Genomic DNA, 24822 nt, shown 5'->3' with positions numbered 1-24822 from the left:
TTTCTGGACGTGATGTGCCTTGAGGCACCACTGTCAAAGAACCATACATCACCACTTTCACTCACACTGAGTGAATGAACCTCATTTGAGGGATCATAGCTGCAAGTAAAGAAGCACCAATCCTCTTCCACAAGATTGACTGTGGCATCATCTTTCTTGTTATCCACATCTGAAGAGTCTTCAACTGAATTACCAGACTCTTTCTTCTTTTCCTTGGCTATCCTCTTATGACATTCATGAATATAGTGACCTGGCTTCTTGCAGTAATGGCACTTTCCCTTCTTTTTAGGTTTTTGTGCATCATCCTTCTCTTTACTAGATGGCTGTCCTGATTCTGACTTAGGCTTATATGCACCAGATTTTCCTTTGCCCTTGTTCTTGGCAAAGAGTGCTTGCTCACCACCTCTTTGCATGACATTTTTCCGAGTCTGCTCTTCCTGCAGCAAAAGTCCAACCAAATCCTGAAAGGATAGAGGGACTGGATTACCCCTCATGGACAAGTGAAGAGATGTATGAAAACCCAAATAAGAGCTCGGTAAAGAGTTAAGTGTAGTGGTGACCATCTCAGCATCAGAAATGATTTCATCAATATTCAAGAGCTGTTCTCTCAAATCCTGAATCTTCGTAAGATGATCCTGCATAGAATCACCCTCATCCATGCACAAGTGTGATAGTTCCCGCTTCAAAAAGGCAACTCTAGCCTCATTGCGAGCCTGATACATGTGCTCCAAAGTATCCCATGCAGCCTGAGATGTCCTGCATGAACGGATATGCGGAATAATGGACCTCTTAACTGAAAGTGCAATCAAAGAGAGTGCCTGAGCATCCCTGGAATCCCACCTAGTTTGTTCCTGTGTAGGTGCCTGAGGAGCTGGTGGTACAACTTGCTGCCTGCCATGTTGTGGAGGGGTAGCTGGGGCCACATGCATAGGCCTTGCCTCAGCTCCACTTACATAATTCCACAAATTCTTTGCAACTAGCAGATTCCTGAGCATAAAGCTCCACAGGGAATAGTTGGTTCCATCCAACTTATCTTCCTGGGCTAAAAACCCAAACACATCAGCAGTGTTCTGTGCCATGAGAGCAAACTGTAACCTGCAAAAGAGACTGACTGCACAAGAGTCCACAAATATTGCTCGAGACTGTCTGTTTCACACAGATAGACAGCACAGCAACAAAAGCCCCAAATTTCTGGTGGCTCAAATTTCTCTGATTCCCACAAAAAGCCTGTGGGAGCTGTCACAGATTGTGCAGCAACATAAAAACAGCAAAAGCCCCAAATTTCGGACTTGATTTGCTGACAAAATTCACAGTTAAGCTCCAAAATACAGCAGGTAGACTCACCCGAGTTGCTGCTGCAGATTGCTGAGTACGAACTGATGCAGAAGACGGTACAATGCTGTACGGACAGCAAACAGCAACCAGCAGGTGCTGTACAGAACTGTATGGACAAAAAACAGCAGATAGAGCTGTACGACAGCTGTACGGCTGCTGTACGATCAGAAAACAGCAGCAAAACTGGTCGTACAGACCTGTACGAACAGAAAAACAGCAACCAGCAGCCACACGTGCTGCACAGATGCTGTACGGCCTGTAGAAAAACGACCAGCACTGCTTTTTACACCAGAACAGTGCCCGAGACACACAGAAAGCAGTCGCCCAGGTCTGTAGAAGGAGGGCGACCTGTTTTTCAGCACCAGAAGCAGGCGACCAGCACAATAGAGGTGTTTCTTCGCGACGAAAGTGCTCCACCAGCAGTAGGGAAGGCGGGAGCAGGAACAACAACCTGCTCTGATACCAATTGTGAGTAAGAGACGGTGTGGAGCACGCGAAGAAACAGAAGCAAAACTTGTGGAGGCAAGGAGCAAAACGATGGAGCTCCAATTATGAAGATAAGTTTGTTACAAAACTTAGGGCATATAATAACCCTAACTGGTGCCCGTTTCACATAACGGTAAGTTGGGCGCCTTATTGGGCGCGGGGAAAAAACCTCACTTAAAGTGAGTAAAAAGTGCCCGGCCGGTCCTAATACATTGGCCACTGCTCATAATAATGTCAGGACATTATTTCTAACATCTCTCTCTCTCTAGAAGTAGGCGCCCTCTTCATGAGGCCTCTCTTTGGCGGTATTTTCTACACTTTCTCCTTCCCAACTCCATATCCAAGCTTGCTAGTGTGTTTTCCAAGCTTCCAAGAGTGTTTCCAAGTGGTGTTCACTCTCCCACATACTCTCTATGACTGAAATTCAACAAAACATCTCTTATTTTTTATGTAATTTTTGGTCTTTTTGCTGAAAACCCAAATTTCAGCCCAAATTTCAGCCCTCCTTTCTCAAGTTGAACCATAGGGGAAGCTTTCCCAAGGTTCCCTTCATCCTCTTGAACACTTTTGTTGCGAAGGATCACAACAAATCGAAGATTTCAACACTCCAAACTCTTCCATCACGCGAAGACTTTTACTCTCATTGCAATTGGTAAGCTTTGATGCTTAAATAGGGAAGCAAGTGGCAGGACGGAGGAACCGGACTCCATGATTACATACCCTCTACAGTGTTCTCTTGTCTTACGTGCTCTCTTACAAATTGTTGCTACCATGTGTTGGTGGAACAATAGAGAGAAGATGGCAGAGAACATGGGCACTTCAGAGAGTAGTGCGAGTTGCAAGTCTATACCAACATCTACATTGTTTGCAATATTGTATTCATATGCATTGGTATGGAAATCTGGTCAAAAATGTCCATGACACTATGTACTTGATTCTCCCAAGATCAATATACTTTATTTGAGGGAGGGGCCGACCGTTCCGGCTCATTGTGCGTCTCTTGTCAATTCAACAAATTATTGTATGTATTGAGCATGTTGTCCATTGCATCTTGGTGTATTTAAGTGTATTGATTAGCATTGTGTTCAACCAAGTTACATTGGTATCAAAGCATACGGTTCTCTTTCACTTCTATCGTGAAAGACGATCACCGTGTACACTAGCTATCTCTACACTTAGAACACTATGGACAGCCATACAGTGAATGTTGGAGATTCTTACACACAAGAGACGGGGACAATGAAATGCATGCTTCCAATGCTATACAGGATGAGTAAACTCATGTGGTGCACATTAGGGAACAAGAACATGTGAGATAGCCGTCCGGTGGCAAAGAGAAAATACAGGACAAAGAGTCCATAGCCTTAAAGGCTGATTTTACTCGTATGCAAGCTCTTCTTTTACACAACAAGAAGACTTGAAGCTCTGCCGAGCTCTGCCGCCGCGAGGATCCATTGATATATGATCGTTCGAAGGCCAAGAAAGCTGAATCTTATATGGATCATGCAATGGCAATGATTGCTCAAGAGGTGCACATGTAACCGAGGGATGCAGCACGTGCATACTTGGCTCGTACTCCGAGGATGCCTATGCAAAAAAAGGCAACCATCCCACATGCCTTGGTATCCCCACAGGTGCCCGAACAAGAACTTATGTCTAAGAGGATGAATCCACATGCTATTGGAGAGGAACTATTGACAACTTTGCGCCATGCAGGAGTACCCTATGTAGCCTGTGAAGGATACAATGTTTATGACAATGGTCAAAATGTATGTCAAATGCCATTACCAGCTGAAAATGTGCATGCACAACACATGCAACATAGGCTGCAATCTTCTGTTGGTGCAGGTATTCTGCGTATCTCTCATGCCACTCATGCCTTCGAGTGTGCTCGTGAGGGAGAAGCTATGGGTGAAAATGCATAAATGTGTGTTGAGGGACCAGCCATGCCTCATGCTTACAAGGCACATGTATCTATGCCTAATGCATCACCTTTTGGTTGTTATTTTGGATTATGGTAAAAGATTTTTGGGAGAAAAAAAGACATGAACTGAAGGATGCAAAACTAGTGGCTCAACAACTCACTGAATGTAGTCATCAAAGAAGTCTTGATGATTTAGAGCAAGAGGCATTGATGCAAGCAAGCATTTGTCTTAAGAGAAATGATGAAAGAAAGATGCAAAAGTGGAAGATCGGGTCTAGACAAAAACCTCTAAAAGACACAAGTTGTTCATCTAAAGGATTTTTTAAGGGCTTACATGTTTCCAAGAATTTGCAATGCATTCATAGAGTTAAGAATCAGGATGATCGTTGGATTGACAGTATACAATGGTTAGAAAGGGAAGTTTATGGCTACTTTAGGGACCTTTTTGTTGCCCCCAATGAACGTACTCAAAGAATTATGGATGCACAGCAACTGTTGCTTCACAATGTATTAGAATTGTGTCACGATAGCAGGCATCTGATTTGGAGGTTGAATTCACTATGGATGAACTGCAACATGCACTACACAATTTGGGCAAATGGAAACCCGAGATTGGGATGGCCCGACGATAGAATTTTTTTTGGCCTTCTGGGATATGCCGAAATCTGAGCTGCTTTTCATGATTTATTGTTGTTGGCATTCGGGCGAACTCCCTTCTTCCAAGTTCCTCGAAAGAAGGATTGATTCGTTTACTTCCCAAAAAACATCTTTGTGAAAAGTTATCAGATTGGAGACCAATAACTCTTATGCCTGTGGTTCACAAACTGGTTGCAAAAACGCAGGTTAACCGTTTAAAGAACATTTTATATGCGGGTCTACACCCTGCATGATATGGTTTCATGCCTAGAAGGCAAATAATGGATAACATTGCCAATGCTTACATTGGCATTGAATATGTAAAATACTCAGCAAGATGTACTCATAATGTAGATTGACATAGAAAAAGCATGTGATACATACAGTCCAATGGCAGTTTATTGCCAATGTCATGGAAAATATGGGCTTGGGGACTAAGATGAGAAATATTATTTACTTGCTCTATCAAGGAGGAACTGCTCGATGCATATTACACAAGGGTCTTTCAGATTTCTGGTCTCTAGGCGAATCAGTGCAACAAGGTTTCCCCCTCAGTGCATTGCTCTATGCAATAGCCACTCATGCCATGCTCTTATTATTGGACAAACTGATTGCAGAGAACAAGCTACATGGCATACACATTTCGGATTTAAATCACTTTGTTAGCCAAGCTTATGTGGATGACTCATTTTTCTTTCCAAGGAACACTCAAGATGATGTTAAAATAATTATGGATGCTCTGGACCTATTTGGTCTTCCAAAAGGCTTGAAAATTAATTTTGCTACGTCCAAGCTTCTTCTGCTTAAGCATTGTGATTAGCACTCTATTCTTTGTCCAAGCCAGATAATTTCGCCAGAACAAATAGTCAGACATCTTGGGTATCCTCTCGGTTGGAATGTCTCTCTGAAGAGAGAATGACAGTGGATGTTGAACAAGCTGAATATCAAAATTCAATATTGGAAATTATCTACCCAACCGTTGCATGTTAGATTGAAAATTGTGCAATCCATTTTAATGGCTTATATTTAGTTTCACTTGCCTCTTGTTCCCTTCAGCCGATTTGGACGGTTTCATGTCTGGAGCCTTAGCATGTTTGTGGCGTACTAAGGTGGATAGAAAACCCATTAGGCTACTCAAAAAACATTTGGTATGTACTCCAAGAATGCATGGTGGCCTCAATATACTGAATTTATACTTTCATGTTATTTCCAGGAAAGCTTCTCTTCTTTTGAGTTTCTTGGAGCAAAAACAGCCTTGGACTTTAATGTTATCAAGTCTTGTTGCGGCAATGAAAACTTCAACTTTTGAGCATTGGATGATTACTCATGCTAAGGTTAAATTTGGATGCTATAGGGACGCATTCCTAGATGTCCGTTTTTCCACAAAATTAATTCAAGACTAGCAGACTCCAATGGCTCAAATAAAATGGTCTGGTAGACCCCCTGATCAAGGTAACTCCCTTTGCAAAGAGAGCATTCATTGGAATCGTACATTTTGGCAACCTCTTGCTCTTTTACAACCGAGAAAGGCTTATTTCCTTTCTACCAAAGCAATTAGATATGTTGGGGATGTGCTGAATGATAGCGGCTATGTTCTTTCTTTTCCACAAGCTGTGACCCTTTACAATCTGGGTTTACATCATAGACCGATATGGCGAATCATAGTTTCTTTATTGCATGATTTTCAGCCTGTATCTCCTCTAGAATTGAGTCATACGCTTGGATGATTGGATATTGGTGGGTCAAAATGCAGGCTACTACGCAGTGCCTTTTCGCAATCTGACTGTTGCCAGTGCATACAAATTGCTTCTTCCTCCTCAGATACAAGCTCACGGAAATTCAATACGGCACATTAACAAGGCTTCTGGGTGGTGGAGGGTGGCTCTCTCGAATATCTAGAAGAGTAAATTGTCCCTCAAACAAAAAGTCTTCTTTTGGAGATGCCTCATTGGTGCTTTACCGATTGGCAGTTTTCTAGCCGAAAGATGTATTGCTCCAACATCTTGTAGAAGATGTTCACATCCACGTGAGACAGTCTATCATCTTCTATGGTCTTGCTCCGATTCTCATGCACTTCTGGACAAATTGTCAAGACACCTTTGTGTGAGATTTGTGGGAAAATCTTTTAGCAAATTTCTTTGGCTATTTAGCAACATTTTTCCCGATTTGCCAAAATTTGATACTTTCATTGCATGGACTAGATTTTGGGTCCTATGGTCCATCTATCATGCAGGAAATCAGCTAATCTTTGCCACACAAGATATTCCCTATTTTGCTTTCTTCAGGAGATCTTTTCTTTATCTCTTCGGGATTCTTTTGACCTTGGAGATCTTCCCTTGCACTAGCTACAAGTGTTCTTTGATTGCTTTTGAACTTTAGCTATCTTGTAGTTGGATAGCTTGGCTTGTAACTTCCCTTATGTTTCGTGTATTTTGATTGTGGGTTTTGCTCTCCACTTGGAGGTTTCCCACTAGTAATACATTGTATTACCAAAAAACAATGTGTGTGTGCGTGCGCGCACGCGCGCGTGCGCTTGCCGGATCATTTCCCAGTCTGTATGATGTTGCATTTTGGTCTCCCACTGCAAGATGTGCCACTGCCTTGCAAGAGGCTCTTGCTGGTTAATAATCGTTATCTCAAGCATCACTCCTTCTAGTTCATGGTACATGGACTCATTGATCGCCTTGTTTTGCATGTTTCTATCGATGCCGACTGGGCATGGGATTGTTTTTCCATGGGCATGCAGGATGTTATCCAAGACTATGGGATTGTTTTTCCATGGGCATGCAGGATGTTATCCGAGACTATGGCAAATGCTACATGGGAGGCTTGCGAACTTGGGTGGCCAATGCTAAGTCTCAACTACAGCAGCTTACAGATCTTAGCCAGCAACGTGCCTGTTCTGCTGCTGAGCAATCCTACCTTCAATCCACACATCATTGCTTGGCTGACAATGATAAACGTAAACTCCACAAATGGCAAGTCCACTCTCGTCATAAAGCACTGTAGGATATGGGCGGCTGCTCTAAGGCTTTTTTCAAAAGCCTCCACACTTCACGACGTATGCATTCCCTTCATAGTGTGCAACAGCATGATGGGACTTGGACTGACAATAAGCAACAGCTTGATGGTGTTGTCCAACAGTATTTTGCTGATTTGTTTGTTGCTCCTGGATCCTCCACCTCAGATGAATTTGCAGCACGTGATGTGTTCTTACACCGAGTGCATCCTATTCTCTCTGCGGATGAGGCAAATTTGTTAGAGATGCCATTTGCTGATGAGGAGTTGACAGCTCCCTTGGCCCGATTGGGTCGCTCAAAATCCCCAAGATGGGATGGGCTTACAGTCGAGTTCTTTGCTGAGTTTTGGGATGATTTGAGCCATGTTTTGTTGCACATGATTAATGATGCATGGCTTTCTGGTGTGATGCCTCTCTCATGGAAAAAGAGTTTACTATGTTTGCTCCCTAAAAAATGTTGTGTGAACGGGCATCCCACATTTTGTATGCTGGTTTGCCAGTGGTTTATAAGTTGGTTTCTAAGACGCTCGTTCTTTGGCTGTCCCACATTTTGTATGCTGGTTTGCACCCTACCCAGTATGGTTTTGTGCCCCGCCGGCAAATTCTTGATAATACCGCTAATGCTTACATTGGGATAGAGTATGCCAAATACTTGGTCAGGATGTTCTCATCATGCAGGTAGACATTGAGAAAACTTTTGATACCATTCGATGGGATTTCATTGCAACTGTTCTCGCCCACTTGGGCTTCGATCGTCACATGCAACATGTGGTGCATTGGCTCTATGCAGACGGCTCTGCCCGTTGGTTGATGCTCTCTCTTCCTCCTGGACATTGGGCCGCTCCATTCGACAAGGCTGTCCTCTCAGTGCCTTGCTATATGCTATCACCACTCATCCATTGCTGCTATACATGGATGCTTTGGTTTCGAAGCAGCGCTTGCATGGCATTGCTATTTTTGGGGAGCGCCTTTTGTTAGCCAAGCTTATGCTGATGACTCCTTTTTCTTCTTGCACAATTCTCAGTCAGATCTTCGGCAGCTTATGCAAGCCCTTGATCTGTATGGTTTGGCAGTGGGGTTAAAAGTTAACTTTGCAAAATCAAAACTCGTGCCTTTGCATGAGCGTGACTAACATCATTGTACCCCATTGGTTGGCACAGGAGAGACAGTCGGTGCTTCAAAAGCTTTACCATAAGGTGGACTACTGAAAACTTTCCACTTGGCCACTTCATGTTCTCCTTCGGATTGTCCAGTCCATCATTATGGACTATGTGCAATTTCATCTGCCCTCATTCCTTGGTCCTCTTCGGACATTCAGCAGTTTATGTCCAAAGCAATAGAATGTCTTTGGCGTACCAAAACTGACCGTAAGGTGGTGCGTCTTCTCAAATGCAGTTATGTTTGCACGCCAAAGATACATGGGGGCTTGAATATCCTCAACATACATGTTTATGTGCTTGCTCGCAAGGCCATGCTCTTGCCTACTTTCTTGGAACAACGTCAGCCCTGGACACTCATGCTTTCTCGCTTGTTTGCCTCTCTCAGGACAATAGCATTTGGGCACTCGACACCAACTATCTCGGATGCTATTTTCAAGCATTTTCAAGGCCGCACTCCTGGCTGTCCTTTTACTACCCGTTTGCTTTGCAATTGGGAGCAGCTTTTGGCACATTTATCTTGGTCTAGCCGACCTCCGGATCTGAGCAACTCGTCAACAGAGTCTACACTGGAGTTGGATCTTTGATTCCCCTTTGGCACTTTTTCAGCCTCCTAAGGCTTATTATCTGCATCGCTTGGACATTTCTCTAGTGGATGGTGTAGTGGACGACAGTGGCTGCACACTCTTTTCCACAGGCCTGGACACGGTTTCAACTGGGGATGCATCACCGGCCTATACGGTGTGCTATCGTTGAGTTGCTACAGCCTTTCTAGCCGGTGCCTTGCCTGTTTTCTCCTCTTCCACTACTTGATTGGACGTTTGATCGGGGCCTACCAGGTTATTCCACTTTCTCTTTTGCCGATCTGTCTACCAAAAAAGCCTACTGTCTTCTTCTTCTGCAACCATGGATTCAAGAGCATGGCAATCATTTCTAGCATTTGGATCGGCCACTTGGGTGGTGGAAAACATGTCTTCATCGTATATGGAAAAGTAAGCTTCCCCTCAAGTAGCGCATCTTTCTCTGGCGATGTCTGGTGGGAGCCCTCCCAATGGGTGTCCTTCTGGCTACCCGATGGATTGCCTCCTCGGTTTGCCCTACTTGTTCGCATCCGCACGAGACGGTCTTGCATCTTCTCTGGGTTTGTCCTACCGCTCGAGATTTCCTAGCTCGTTTGGCAGTTCTTCTCCATTCTCGGTTTCCCAGCCTTTCCTTTGGCAGGCACTTTTGGCTGTTTGGTAGATATTTCTCTACCCCCGATTATGCTCTCTTTTTCTCATGGTGCCTGTCATCACACAGTAAGAGGCTAACAACATGGATGAGCCCTTCACATATGCAAAATTAGATGCTGCTATAAGAGGTCTAGGCAAATGGAAGTCTCCAGGCCGGGATGGCTTGATTGTAAAATTCTTTCAAACGTTTTGGAATATTTTGAAATCGCCAATTTTACTTGGGGGAAATAATTGTTGGAATGTTGCACAACTGGTATGCTCATGGAAAGAAGGTTTGCTGAAATTACTGCCCAAAAAACAACTTAGTGAAGCTGTATCGGATTGCCGTCTGATCTCCTTAATGCTTGTATATAAATTGGTCACCAAGCTTGTTAACAGAATAAAGGGTGTCTTACATGCAAGTTTACATCCAACACATTATGGATTTGTCCCTAGAAGACAAATCACTAATAATATAGAAAATGCATGCATAGGCATTGAATATACTAAGTATACGCAAGAGGATGTTCTTGAAACCGATCCCGTCAAGTGGGAATAGACTCCGTTGGACACCCACACGCATAATAGCACAACTTAATACCACAATTTGAAATGGACAACTTAATAACAACTTGAAATTGAAATGAAATGAAATGAGATAGATAGATGAAATGAAATGAGATAGATAGATACCGGAATGGGCCGACCCCCCCTCAATATATGATATATTTATTGGGAGTATTTAATGCTTCATGGGTTCCAAGAACCAGATGATGTCCATGTACAAATGAATACAATACCAAACAAAAGGCTCGAAGTAGATGTACGGAGTAGAACGACCACTAGCGTGGTCCAGTCTCTACGGTCATGTGCTTTCACTGGACTCCGCGGAGAGCGCCCCATTGGTGTTCCAAGACCACGCACAAACAGGCGCTCTCGTACTAACGCCTGGCTCTCCCGATCTCAGCACCATTGGACCGTGGTTCTCCAAGAGCTTGGACTACCCGGCACCGAACGGGTGTTGCCGTGGAGAGAATCCCTTATCAGATTGTACAAAGGATGGGTGACAATACCACTCTGCCATAAATAATCTCAAACGGAGCCTTTCCCGTGGAGGCATGGATCGTATTGTTGTAGGCAAACTCAACAAGTGGAAGATACTTCTCCCATGCAGTCTTTTGATCTGCCACATAACACTTCAATAAATCCAACATGGCTGAATTTGCAGCTTCACTTTGGCCATCCGTTTGGGGATGATAAGCTGATGAAAACTCAAGTTTAGTACCCATATTATCAAATAAAGCCCTCCAAAAGAGGCTTGTAGTCCTGGGATCTCTATCCCCAACAATGGATTTAGGCATGCCATGATGCTTAAAGATATTAGCAAGAAAAAGCTTTACCATATGATCAGCTTTAATGGTTTTCTTGACATGCAAGAAGTGAGCTTGCTTGCTAAACCTGTCCACAATGGTCCAAATAGCATCATTCCCATGTTGGGATCTAGGCAAGTCCATAATAAAATCCATAGTAATACTTTCCCAAGGTTGCGAGGAAATAGGCAATGGCTGAAGCAAACCTGGAGGTTTTCGCCTGTCAAATTTCACCTTTTGGCAAGTAATACATGCACGCACATAAGCCTCAATGTCTTTACGCATGCTTGGCCCCAAAAGAAATATCTCTGAATCATGCGTGTAGTAGGCATGATACCTCTATGACCAGCATAAGGTGAAGCGTGACATTCGTCCATAACCTTTGGACGCAAATCGTTCGCCACACATAGGGAATTATCCTTCATAAGATAACCCTCGTTGATAACATAAGAGGCATGTGAACGACCAGCCATCAAATCAGTCCATATATGGCAAAAATCAACATCCAAATGATACAATTCTCGCATAGCAGATAAGTCTCCATGAGAGGCCACTGAGACTGCAGCTACATAAGGCCTCCTGCATAATGCATCGGCCACCACATTTTTCTTTCCTGGAGTGTGCACAATCTGAAAATGAAACATGGAAAGAAAGTTTGCCATTCTCATCTGCTTCTCTGAAAGCTTTGTTTGAGATAGAAAATATCTCAAGCTTTGAAGATCTGTCTTGACTACAAATTCAGTCCCAAGAAGATAATGTTTCCATATCTTTAAAGCATGAATTACAGCCAAGAGCTCTTTCTCATAGATATCCATATGAAGCTTAGCATCATGCAAACGACGGCTCTCGTATGCAACTGCATGCCCTTCTTGATTTAGGACAGCTCCTATACAATCACCACAAGCATCACATTCAACTACGAATGACTTGTGCAAGTCAGGAACAATCAATACTGGACCACATATGATAGCATGCTTGAGCTGCAAGAAAGCATCCTGTTCTTTTGAAGTCCATTTGAAAGTGGTTTTCTTCTTTGTGAGATCATGTAAAGGGGTGGCTATCATGGCAAAATGCCTTATGAATCGCCTATAATACGAACATAATCCCAGAAAACTTCGTACTTGATGTACGTTTTGCAATTCGGGCCAATTCCGAATGGTCTCTATCTTTGCAGGATCCATTGTTACTCCATGTTTAGATACAATATGACCCAGATAATGAATCTCTGAAAGAAAGAACTGACTTTTCTTGGCATTAATGAAAAGTTTATGCTTCCGCAACTCTTCGAACACTGTGACCAAATGAGTTCTGTGTTCCTGCTCGTTCTTGGAGAAAACCAAGATATCATCAAAGAATACTCCTATAAATTTGCGATGGGGTCGGAATATCCTATCCATCATACGATTAAACGTGGCAGGGACATTTGTGAGACCAAAAGGCATTACCAAAAATTCATATAATCCAAAGGCTGTCCTGAATGCAGTTTTATGGACATCTTGTGGCACCACTCGTATTTGGTGATAACCACTCTTCAAATCAAGTCGACTAAAACAAGCCGAGCCATCAAGCTTATCCAAAATATCATCAATTCACGGAATTGGGAATCTGTTCTTGATGGTAGCACAGGAGAGCAATAAGGTGAGGAACTGGGCTGAACCAAACCTTTCTCTAAAAGCTCATTTACCTGCTTCATGATCTCTTCTTGTTGTGCAGCACTCACTCGGTAAGCGGGTTTGTTAGGTGGAGAACTACCTGGCACAAGATCTATGCGATGATCTTCGGGCCTCTGGGGAGGTAATTCTCCTGGTAAAGTATCAGCAAAACAGTCATTGAATGCATGAAGAAAATTCAGCCTATCATTAGTCATAGCATCCACATTTTGATGATTTGGTACAAGGCTATCACGAACAAAAACCAAGTACGCAAAAAGACTCTTTTTGATTGCTTTATTAATTTAGATGTGTGATACAAGTGGGATGGAATCCCCTTCTTTGCCAGCATCAATAAAATGCATGCGGCCTTTATGCATAAAAGAAATCATATTGGTCTTGTACTCTTTGCGGGGCTCAAGCCTATGATGCCATGGCTTGCCCAACAATACATCACATCCATTTAGTGGAGCAACTAGGAAATGTTCATTATCAAGGTAGCCCTGGATATGTATGTGCAACTTTCCTATCAATGGGGTAACCTGCACCTCTTTACCAACAAATGCAGCTTCGGCTTCAATCTGAGGTCCCATGTTCTCAACCTCAATACCCAATGCAGCTGATGTTTGCATAGAGATGAAGTTATCGGTTGCACAATCATCAAACATGAATAGGGCGGGCTGATCCTTGATTTGTCCCCAAGCCTTGCATACCATTCGCTCTTTTGCATCATGACTTGTATTTCCTTGCACATCAGGAACTGCATGTACATTAGCCTTGGTCTGCTTGTCCTCGTGCTTTGGTTTGCAGTCAGGGCACTGTCTAAACATGTGCTCTTTGCTACCACAAGAAAAACATTTTCCCTCCTTGGCATATTGCTCTCTTTGCTCCGAGATCAAGCCGAATTTGTTCTTCTTTGGGCCCTGATCTTTAGATGTGGTATTTTCAGCTTTACCACCCTTGTGGGTCTCCCAGAAGTTCTTTTTAGGTGGTTGTCCACCTTTTTGCAGATTTGGGACAGCCTTGTCTTTCCCCTTTGAACCGTCTTGATCCTGCTTAATTTTGAGCACCAATTGCTCCGTAGCAAGAGCAGAAGCTGTGAGCTGTTGCAAAGTATGTTTCGGGTGCAATTCAATGCCCGAACGATATGCTGGTTGTAGTCCAGAGCGAAACTTCCTCTTTCTTTCATCCTCAGTAATTTGCATAAAGGGAGTTACTTCCAGCAACACTTTCCACAACTTGTTAACATACTGTTGCACGCTTTCATTATCTCTTTGCTCAAGCCTGTCCCACTTTTGGGTGAGAGTTTGCTCCGCATTTGGTGGTTAAACTGAGCATAGAATCTATCCTTAAATTCCTTCCAGGTGCAAATGGGATCCTTGGTGATCTTTTCAGTGATCCACCAATGAGTAGCAGTCCCTTTCGAAAACATGCTAGCATGGTGTACTTTTGACTTCTCAGTGAAGTCCTCATCGCTAAAGGCAATGTCAAACTGTGCCACAAATGCTAACACTTTAGAAGCATCACGCTCTCCATGAAAAACATCAAACTTAACAGATTTGTCACCTGCTTTAAATTCCTTGAGCTTTCTGGCATGAGGCTCATGGTCTTCTCTTTTTCTTTTCCCCTTATGCAACGGGGCAACCCTATCTGCATGGGCTCCATGGGCGGTCATAGAAGTTTCATGAGGCACGGTGGCATGTGCTCCACGAACTTGAAACTCAGATGCATGTGACTTTCTTGCATAAGGCATTGTCTCTCCATGAGACAACTCAGAAGACAAAATTCTTCTCGTGGGAGACCTGTCGCCCTTACCATGAGATACATGTCTTGAATGCATGTGACTTTCATGCCCTCCATGAGCACTAGCATACATATACCTGTCAGGCTTTGTGCCTTGTGGAGAAGATGCATGACGAGAGGTGACTGTCACCTCTTCCTTTTACATAAAAGACCTTAACCTTTGAGATGCCGGATCTCCTATGCTTCAAGCGGGGTGGATTTCTGAATTTCTCCCTTGGCTTCTTGCCCACTTCCCGTGCCATGGACTCAAAAGTTACATCTACCATTGCATCAGCTTTGCTTGCTTCAATGGCACTTTGTACAAGGGGATCTTCATGCAAAAATTTTAACTCTTGCTCTTGTGCCTACAAAAGTTTTCTCATATGTTCCAATTCAACCCTCATTGCATCGGGCTTTTGTTCAAGTATGACGGTCTTTCCTCGAGACAATTAACCCTTTGATTCACTATCATTTACCCTTTCAAGGGGCTTGTGCCTTCCTCGCAGAGCATCAGAACCACGAGAGGCACAAGATGGACCCCTCGAATTAGGCACTTCCAAAGAGTTGCCTTGGCTGTCCATTGTGTTAACTGTGCTAGAAGCGGGATGTCCAATACACAGGTTCGTTTCCCCACTAAGAAGAGGGAAACTACCGTGCTCTGATACCAATGAAACCGATCCCGTCAAGTGGGAATAGACTCTGTTGGACACCCACACGCGTAATAGCACAACTTAATACCACAATTTGAAATGGACAACTTAATAACAACTTGAAATTGAAATGAAATGAAATGAGATAGATGGACACCAGCACTGGGGCCGGAACGGGCCGACCCTCCCCCTCAATATATGATATATTTATTGGAAGTATTTAACAAATACAATGCTCCATGGGTTCCAAGAACCAGATGATGTCCATGTACAAATGAATACAGTACCAAACAAAAGGCTCGAAGTAGATGTTCGGAGTAGAACGACCACTAGCATGGTCCAGTCTCTACGGTCCTGTGCTTTCACTGGACTCCGCGGAGAGCGCCCCACTGGTGTTCCAAGACCACGCACAAACAGGCGCTCTCGTACTAACGCCTGGCTCTCCCGATCTCAGCACCTTTGGACCGTGGTTCTCCAAGAGCTTGGACTACCCGGCACCGAACGGGTGTTGCCGTGGAGAGAATCCCTTATCAGATTTATCACAAAATACTTTACTTAAATCTGAAAATTTACTTACTTGGGGATGGCAGATGGAAGACCAATACCCATGGTGTTTGTACGCAGTTATTTGAGAGAGACACCAAGATGCAGCAGCATGTCGAGAGGAGTAGCTGCCTGGAGAAAGGTATAGCCTGCTAGCTGCAGGAGTACAACTACCAACAGGAGGAACAGCAGCTACGCATGGAAAGTATAGCCGCCTGAGGAGAGGATGAGCAACCGGCAGAAGATGGAGATGTGGCCGCTTGTTTACAGAGTACAGCCGCCGGTCGCCTAGCTGTAGGAGCACCGATGTTGAAGATGAGCACACAGCCGCCTGCTGTGGTGGGCAACGCAGCCTATTTGGCTGCCCGTCTGGAGGTGCACACACACACAGCCGCCTGCTATGGTGGGTAGCACAGCGAGTTTGGCTACCTGTCTGAAGGCGCACAGCCACAGTCGCCTGGCTGTTGAAAGGAGAGGATGTGGAGTAGGCGCAACTGTATGCTGTAGATGGAACACACAGCCACTAGCGAGGTCGCCTGGCGAAGAGGAGTAGTCTGCTAGAGAGTCAACAAATCCTGCTAGTCAGGGAAGAGTCGCCGACTGCAGCGCAACCTGTATGGACAAGAGGCATCTGGCTACAGCCTATACCACCTGTAGCACAGGGAAAACAGCCGCCTGAGAGAGAACTAATGCAGCAGCCTTGAGCCCGTACAATCGCCTGCAGAGCTGGTGAAGATGGCGCCGTTAGAAAAACCCAGGAGATGATCGCCAGCGTGCCCATGATAGAGGTGGTGGCTTCTTTTTATAAAAATTAGAGTGGAGTAAAACCATAGTGTTGGCTGGCTCCCCACGTTTGCATGTGGGTGGCCAGTTCCATGGTGGTGTGGATAGGTAACCATGCACCCACCCCCACACACACACACAAGTCAAGTGTGGCTCCCCACCTTGGCCCCTAAGTGGGTGCCCAAAGTGGGTGCCCACTTTTAAGTGTATGTGAACATATAACCTTATAAAAATGAAAGGTTAAAGAATAAACTATTAAACCAACATGTGCAATACACTTACCACCTATTGCACCAAAACTCATCAGAAGACAGAGCAAACTTCACAACTCACTGGCAGGCGTCCCCGCTCAGTAAGTAACACGTCAAACAGGCAAACACAAAAATACAAGTCATGCGAAAACAGTTTCAAACATGCAAAACATGAGTGCATGTGCAAACAGTATCATGGACATATCTCCCGTTCATGGAACAAGTACAAAATATCTGTCGGCACAAAAATGGCATGACGTAAAACATAAATCCTGGTCTTCCTATGGAGTGACAGTCCCATAGGTAAGACACAGTTCCAGGCACGAGCCTCCCTATGGAGTGACAGTCCCATAGGCAAGACACGGCACAAATACTGGCTCTTCCGTGGCGTGACAATCCCATGGATAGAACACAGTCTAGGTCATACACGGGTGGCACCAGTCTGGCTTCCGTCCATACGACACCTTCCTGCTAACACACACCACTCTGGCTCCCGTCCATGTTAGCAAAATACTGGCCTCTTCACTTGAGACACCGGCCTGGCCTCAAGTGAACGAGACACAAAACTGGAGATGGACCAAATGGTCGGCCAATTGGTGACAGTTCTCATCATGCAAGTTAAGTTTTGATGTAGCCAAGGCCTTTGACACAAACTGCATTGGAGCTTTATAGCTTAGAATGGGCATTGGGCCAAGAATGAAAAATGTCATTTTATGGCTTTACCAAGAGGAAACAACTAAATGCATTTTGAGTGGTGAACTTACAGCCTCTTGGCGTCTTGGGAAATCTGTTGAGCAAGGTTCTCCGTTCTCCGCTTAGTGCACTACTGTATGCCATCGCGACTCACCCAATGCTTCTTTACATGGACAAACTAACACAAGATGGGCAACTACATGGTCTTTCCATGGTAGATGGTACACAATTTGTGGCGCAAGCATATGCTGATGACTCTTTCTTTTTTCCCAGGAATACAGAGGCTAATGTAAGACTCTCATGAAAGCACTTATTTCATGTGAATTTTGAAAAATCCAAGTTGCTTCCTTTGAAAAATTATGATTGGCATTAGATATTGTGGCCGGGGTTCAGATTCTGCCACCTAATGAGTTAGGCAGGCATCTGGGTTACCAGTTGTCTTTGAAGAATGAGACTCAATGGGTGATGGCCAAATTGCACTATAAAATTGAATATAGAAAACTAACTACGTGGCCTCTACATGTGCGTTTGCGAATAGTGCAATCCATAATAATAGCCTATGTGCAGTTTTATCTTCCGCTACTACCTTTGTGGCACAAACAAATTGATAATTTCATGTCTAAAGCAATGGAATGACTATGGAAAACCAAAGCCAATAGAAAAGGGCTATGTTTGTTAAGGCAAGAGCTCATATGTTCACCCAAAATGCATTGTGGGCTCAATGTCCTTAATATTCATTATCATTTACTGGCAAGGAAGGCCACTCTTCTACCTCATTTCATAGAGCAAGTCAAGCCATGGGCACGCATGTTGGGAGCTTATCAATTATGATGAGATAGTCTTTGGGCATTTCTCTAGTCGTATTCCAAGCTCTTCATATTCGACTGCTCTTATTCGAGATTGGCAAGCTATACTATGTTATCTACAATGGGCCAGTAGGCCTCCAAATCGGGGTAACTCATTGTTACTATAGAGTATTCATTGGAACAGGGCATTTGATCGGCCATTTGCTTTGTCCCATCCAAGAAAGGCCTACAATCTGTCTACATTGGGGATTCGTCACATACATGACATCGTGGATGAAAATGGTTATGTTTTCACCTTTCCACAGGCAGTCAAGTAATGTAACTTGGGGATGCATCACAAACCAATCCGGAGAATCATTACGGAAATGATGCAACCATTTCAACCAGTCCCAATGCTTAAGGAGACAAAGAGACTTCAAGATTGGCGTTTTGTTAGGCAACTTCCAAGATATACTTCCGCCCCTTTTTACCAACTGTCTACGACTCTAAGTCTTACAGGTTGCTCTTACCACCTCCATGGATCGAGGATCATGCAACTCGCCTCTGGCATATGTCGAAATCTCTTGCTTGCTGGAAAGTTGCATTGAAAAGAATTTGGGAGAGTGGATTTCCCCTTGAGGAACGACTATTTCTATGGAGATGTCTGGTTGGTGTACTCTCGATGGGAACTCTTTTGGCAGGAAGGCATATTGCCACTACATCTTGTAGGTGGTGCTCCCATCCTAGAGAGACAATGCCTCACCTTCTTTAGTATTGCTTTCACCCTAAAGGTTTTCTTGATGATCCGGCTGGACATCTCCATGCTTGTTTTCCTGGGAGGCATTTTGGGTGAATGTTTTGGCTTTTTGGTTTCCTTTCTCCTCCACTATCAAATTTTACAGACTTCCTTGATTGGACTAAATTCTGGGCATTGTGGATCATCTACCATGCTCAGAATCAATTACTCTTCTCTCATGATTCTGTTCAGTTCTTTGCTTACTTCTGGAGAGCCCTTTTATAATCCCTCCAAGATTCTCATGAAATCGGAGGGCTTTTCTTCCAGCAACTCGAAGTGTTTTCCCACTGTTTCAGAACTAAGTAGTAGCTGCCCCACTCTGGGACAGCTATGACTGTACATTGTTTTTTCTAATGAGACAACGCTTTCACTAAAAAAAAATGTGTGTGTGTGTGTGTGTCTGGGTGTGTGGGCGTGTGTGTGTGTGTGTGTGTGCATGCATGTGTGTGTGTTACAATTTAAATTATCTTTTTGGATAAGTGCCCAAGCGTGCGCACACAAGCACATGGGCTTGAGGGGGTGTGCCAGGGATCAAACTCCTCGAAAATGTTTCAACAGTTTTTTTTTAAGATATTAGCGGCCAAGCTAATACGGGTTGTTTCAAAAAGTATCACTAAGGCCTACCGATGGTGGTGGGCAAAAAATGATGACACAACACTAAATCACTTAATAAATACCAAAGCAAAAGGAGTCTTTCATCACAAGCAACTTCACAACCTACTAACCTGTGGTTCTGTGAACGTTGTACCAGGGGAAGCTGCAAGCCCAGCAAGATCATGCTCCATGTACTCAAAAACAAGATAAAGGCTGCAAGACATCCTTGATGTAACTAATCCTTCTAGCTTAACAACATTTGGATGGTCAAGTCGCCTTAACACTTGAATCTCTCGAGCCATAAAGCGTACACTTTCTGGTTCCAAGTTGTCAAATCTCACTTTTTTAAGAGCAACAATCTTCCCTGTCTCCAAATCACGGGCTTTGTAGACATTACTGTATGTTCCTTGGCCAATCTGACCATACAAAAAAAAAAAAAAAAAGACAAACAAATAAGTGTACATGAACAATGACCCATCAAACAGGCCAAAAACAAGTGCAAGGGGTTTGTCTTGCATGATGTTTCTCAACAAAAAATTTGCATTTGCTAGACGTGAATAGCCCATAGGATAATTTTACATAAAAGAATGTGTGACAAGGTGCACGGAATCACAAGCTTCCCATAAACCATGCCCTAATACAAGAATCCTGGTAAATCTGTATAAAAGGCGAGAGTGTAATGCCTCTCAAAATGGAGCAATATATGGTAGATAGTAAGATAAATAGATGCAAGTGTGTGTTCTTGTAGGGAGCATCTATTACACATTTGCCCATGGTTCTAATCATCTCCATGAGAGAGTTCAGCATGGGGCTATCCCTAACGGTCTATGACATGTGGTGAGCCTAAGTGGTGGTAACCCTATCGTGATCCAAAGTGATGTTATCTGATACTAGGTCGGACTCATGAAATATGTCCCTGTAACCAAGGTCCAAGTGCATTGCAAAAGGCAGTCCCTCTATCGTGATCCAAAGTGATGTATCTGATACTAGGTTGGTCTCATGAAATATGTCCCTATAGCCAATGGAGAAGGTCGGTCTCATGAAATATGTCCCTGTAGCCAAGGGTCAAGGTACATTGCCAAAAGGCAGCCCTGGAGTACCAACCAAGAAATGGCAAAACACTTGCCTCTCACAACCCTCTGATCCAAGGGGATTCCCAAAGGGGTAAGAAGCCCATGTGCTTCATAGTACAGTGTACCCTCCAGAAAGGTTTATGCTACATAAGGAATAGTGGCTGCAAACCCCGTCTCTGAATATGCAAGGTCATTTATGAGTGACCCTGAATCTGCCTATAAATAGGCAATAGAGAGCTGATCATATGCTGGTCAGCTAGCATTTTCAAACCCAAATATCGAAAATACAATTAAACATGGTCATAATGTGCCCAATATGTCCCATCCATTGGTGCATCTCTAAGGCACTTCTGGGTGCCAACTGGGCTGTCGAATCTCCCCCAAACTGTTCCAATTCTGCCCCTTAAGCTGCCCGCCGTTAGAAGGCTCCAGCTATAGGTCATGTCCATGTGCATCAGGATTAAAGTATGCACTCACATGAAACATCTTCCAATAATTCATATCTTTCAAAAAGTTTGGTAAAAGTTTTGTGATAGTTACAAAAAAAATAATGACAGTTTGAAATAAAAGGTTTTAAAAATGTGTTTCATACAAAAAAATGTTGTTTCATACAAAAAAATGTTGCATGCACTTTCATTGTGAGCACTTGTCTAAAAAGGGACAAAAGAAGCTATGTGTAAATGCAATTAGTATACCAATGGAAAGTTCAAGTTAACAAAAACTAAAGAGCAAGATTGACTCTGTGAGAGTCTATGCACAAAGCTTCAAATCATCAACTCCATCATGCATAGCATGGACTACATACTATGGCATCCCCCTCACATCATGAACGCCCAAGAGTAGGTGCAGGTTCATGAATGAAGATATGTCACCTCAGTAGACAAATCTTCAGTGATAAACCATCAAACCTAAGCTTCTATCACTTTTCCGAAGGTGAAAGGCAGCCTCAGCAATGATGAAGGCTAGCACTAAAGCAAATACAAACAGTAGCTGGTTGGGCCATAGCACCGCCTTGGATAGACAGAAATAATTAAAAAACAGCTGGCCATAACTTGGCCAGTTAGGGTGTGTGTAACATGTGGATTCTTACAGACGAGGATTATACTTTGATAAATACCTTCAGCCCTCGGTTTTTGATGATAGCACAATGTAATTAGTGCAAAGAGAGAGAGAGAGAGAGAGAGAAGACAAATACACAGATTGGGTCTCAAATACCGAGAGAGAGAGAGAGAGAGAGAGAGAAGACAAATACACAGATTGGGTCTCAAATACCCTCTAAAGGGCCCCCACCACATATGATGTATTTGCTTTATTGAATGTGTAGAAAAGGACAGACTTGGGCTGGAAATACCCGGACTGAAGTGACATTCTACTAAGATATCTTGGCTAAGTGTTACCTCTGCCCTTGGCCTACTTCAACCACCATGCAGAGAGCAATCCTTTGGCTTTCCTGGCACTGGAGACTTTTAGCACTTGCAGAAGAATACTTATATAGTACACCAACAAACTGGTCGGTTTGCAGTAGGAGTGGCAGCAGTCCACAACCTGAATAACCAGTATGATTCAGGCGCCTTTTCACATGTGTTCATCAGCACTGGCCATGACTGGGCCTGAAGCAGGCCGGCTGGGGTTATGTGCCCCTTAGGCCTGCTGACTTTCTGCCCAGCCCTCCTATGGGCTGGTTGCTTCGGTATGGGGGCATAACCCACCTTGTAGGCAAGGCCCCTAATGCCTTATGGAGCCATGCGGCTGCCCCTTTGCCTAGATGCCCGCATGCATGCAACTAGGGTCCTGACTCCTACTAGGATCTGGTGTCCTAGGCAAAGCCCGTGTAACATGCAGAAGCTTGATGAATAAGATCAATACTTAAATGAACAAAATTCTTTTGTGACAAAGATAACATACAAGATAGAGAGATATGTGCAGAAAAAGAGAGAGAGAGAGAAAGAAAGAAAGATATATTAATGTCTACAAGAGGCCAAAGTGGCCTATGAGACAAAAGTACCAATACATCCACAACTCAAGGAAACTAAATGTCCCGAGTAGAAAATGAAAAGTATAAACTGAAAAATAACTACCTAAAACATGTGGCCAAAGAGGAACTAGTTGCCTGATACAACTCCCAGAAAAAGGCATATCTGATAAACGTGTGGAACTGGAAAAATGGTAGGCTATGGGAAGCAGCTGAGATAGACTCATCCCATAATGTCTTGCATAGGTCGATTCAGCATAGGCAGGCTGACGCGCCGAGGTCGTGCCAATAACGCCTGTATCCTCTGATAATGTCTCGGCTGGGGCCGCGGCCGAGCGGATCGTGGACGCCGTGCTCTACATAGCTCTCCAGCTCTGTCCAGGGTGACTCCTCGAGATGGCTGTGTGGGCCCAATCGACTTGTGGTCAACAATGCGCGCGGTGGCTACTCTTCTGAAGAAGTCGTTAAGGGTGCGCTGGCCTATGTCTCAGATACGTCCCCCCTATCTGGAGCGTATGATGTGGTCTCGGTGTCTGCGCAGCTCGAGGAGAAAAAGCCCAAGGCAACACTAGTCTAAGTAGTCCATCACTCTGGACAATGGCCCAAATCCATCTCGGAAGGGCAATGAAAGCACCCCCGGATCTCGTAGTACACTCGGCACACCGACATATGTAGTGCTCCTCAATCTCTGGCTCCTGCTGACAAAGCTGGCAAATCCGATCCTCAAGGGTAAGGGAGACGGCTCTATATCAACCGGTCTCTATCTTCAACTGATGTGAAGACGTGCGGATTTGGCCAATAGCACATCTAACTCCATGAGAGAGTGACTGTCCATGTACCTCGAGCGGACAACAAAACCATCAGGGGTTAAGTGGAGAAGATCCATCTTCGTCCCTAGTGGCTTGGCCAGTGTGATCCATGTGCGTGCTATGTGTAGCTGATTGATATCTATCCTGATGATCTTGTTGAGCTCACTCCGGCTCAACTCCAAGAAGGGGGAGTCCAGGCTGTACTGTAAAGGTGGAAGGCGGTCCATATGCATACCATCTAGCTTTAACCATGTGCTAGTCTCGGCATACCAGCACTCTGTGTCGCCCTGTGATGCGAGCTGTCTGGACGACCCTAGTGCAAGTCTAGAGTATCTCACTCTAGTGCAAGTCTAGAGTATCTGTGCCTAGAGAGGCTCCATAGCCTATGTATGAAAGTGACCGTCCGAAAAAGGGCCTCGGCTACAATCAATGGGGCTCCCATCTCTGCCCAAACTATCTCATGTGGTACTGATGATTTACTCCTGATCCTGCAGAAGATCATCACTAGTGTTCTCTCCATCTGCTCCCACCCATCATAAAACTCCCCTCCACTCGAGGCTGTCTGCTCTGCTATAGATCCATTCCTCTAGCTGTGATAGAGACTCGGCCCCCAGATGGGAGCGCCGTACAAAAGCGCTGGTGTAACCAACGTGTCAAATAACCAGAGCTTCGTCCAAGGCTCATGAAATTGGATGTGTGCACACTGGCTCTCCAAGGCTCCGAGTGTAGCATATCCTCTAGTCAATCTGTTCTCCACCGCCCTCCTCATGGTAAAGCGTGGTCCAACAAAAGTGACCCCCAGGTAGACATATCTCCTGACTCTCTATAGTGTCTCCCCACCATAGGTGAAATCAGGCAACCGATCAGCCCACTGCTGAGAGAGAGAGAAGAAAAGAAAAGAAAGAAAGTTGTATTAACGTCTTCAAAAGGCCAAAATGACCTATGAGACCAAAAGGTTACATCATATCCATGAGGTACATCATCCTGGGTACAAAATAGTAATAAAGAAAGATAACAAAAATCTAGAACTATAAAATCTAATCTAGGTACATGAGCAGAGAGCTCTCATATCACCCTTATACATATCCCTCATGGGCCGCTGTGACATGGTGCAAAAGGTGGAAAAACTGAGCTAAAGCGACAAGGTCCTGCAATGATGGGAGATGATGGTCTGGATCCTCCTGTGGTGGCGTGGCCGTGGGCAAGGGCCATGGGGCGTCGAGCTCTGCATAACTCTGGCTCTGTCGAGTGTCACACCTCTCGGCCGAGCTCCTGCACTAGCCTGTGGTCCAGGTATGATGGGT

General features: G+C 44.3%; 1 protein-coding gene across 2 annotated transcripts in view; it reads right to left on the bottom strand.

Annotated features, from left to right (window-relative positions):
• The window catches only part of LOC147633075 (putative serine/threonine-protein kinase At1g54610), a 76814-nt gene that overhangs the window by 20464 nt on the left and 31528 nt on the right, over window positions 1-24822 (bottom strand). For both annotated transcript variants that reach the window (XM_086806085.1, XM_086806087.1), the window contains exon 2: window positions 19796-20080. In XM_086806085.1, coding sequence (XP_086662211.1) covers window positions 19796-20080 — 285 coding nt within the window. The remainder of the gene's footprint in view (window positions 1-19795; window positions 20081-24822) is intronic.

The sequence above is a fragment of the Cibotium barometz genome, chromosome 12, assembly GCF_041138505.1.
Source record: "Cibotium barometz isolate CiBa-2024 chromosome 12, ASM4113850v1, whole genome shotgun sequence".
Classification (NCBI taxonomy): Eukaryota; Viridiplantae; Streptophyta; class Polypodiopsida; order Cyatheales; family Cibotiaceae; genus Cibotium; species Cibotium barometz.
Note: the sequence above shows the minus strand (reverse complement) of the source record. Positions and strands in the feature narration are given on the sequence as shown.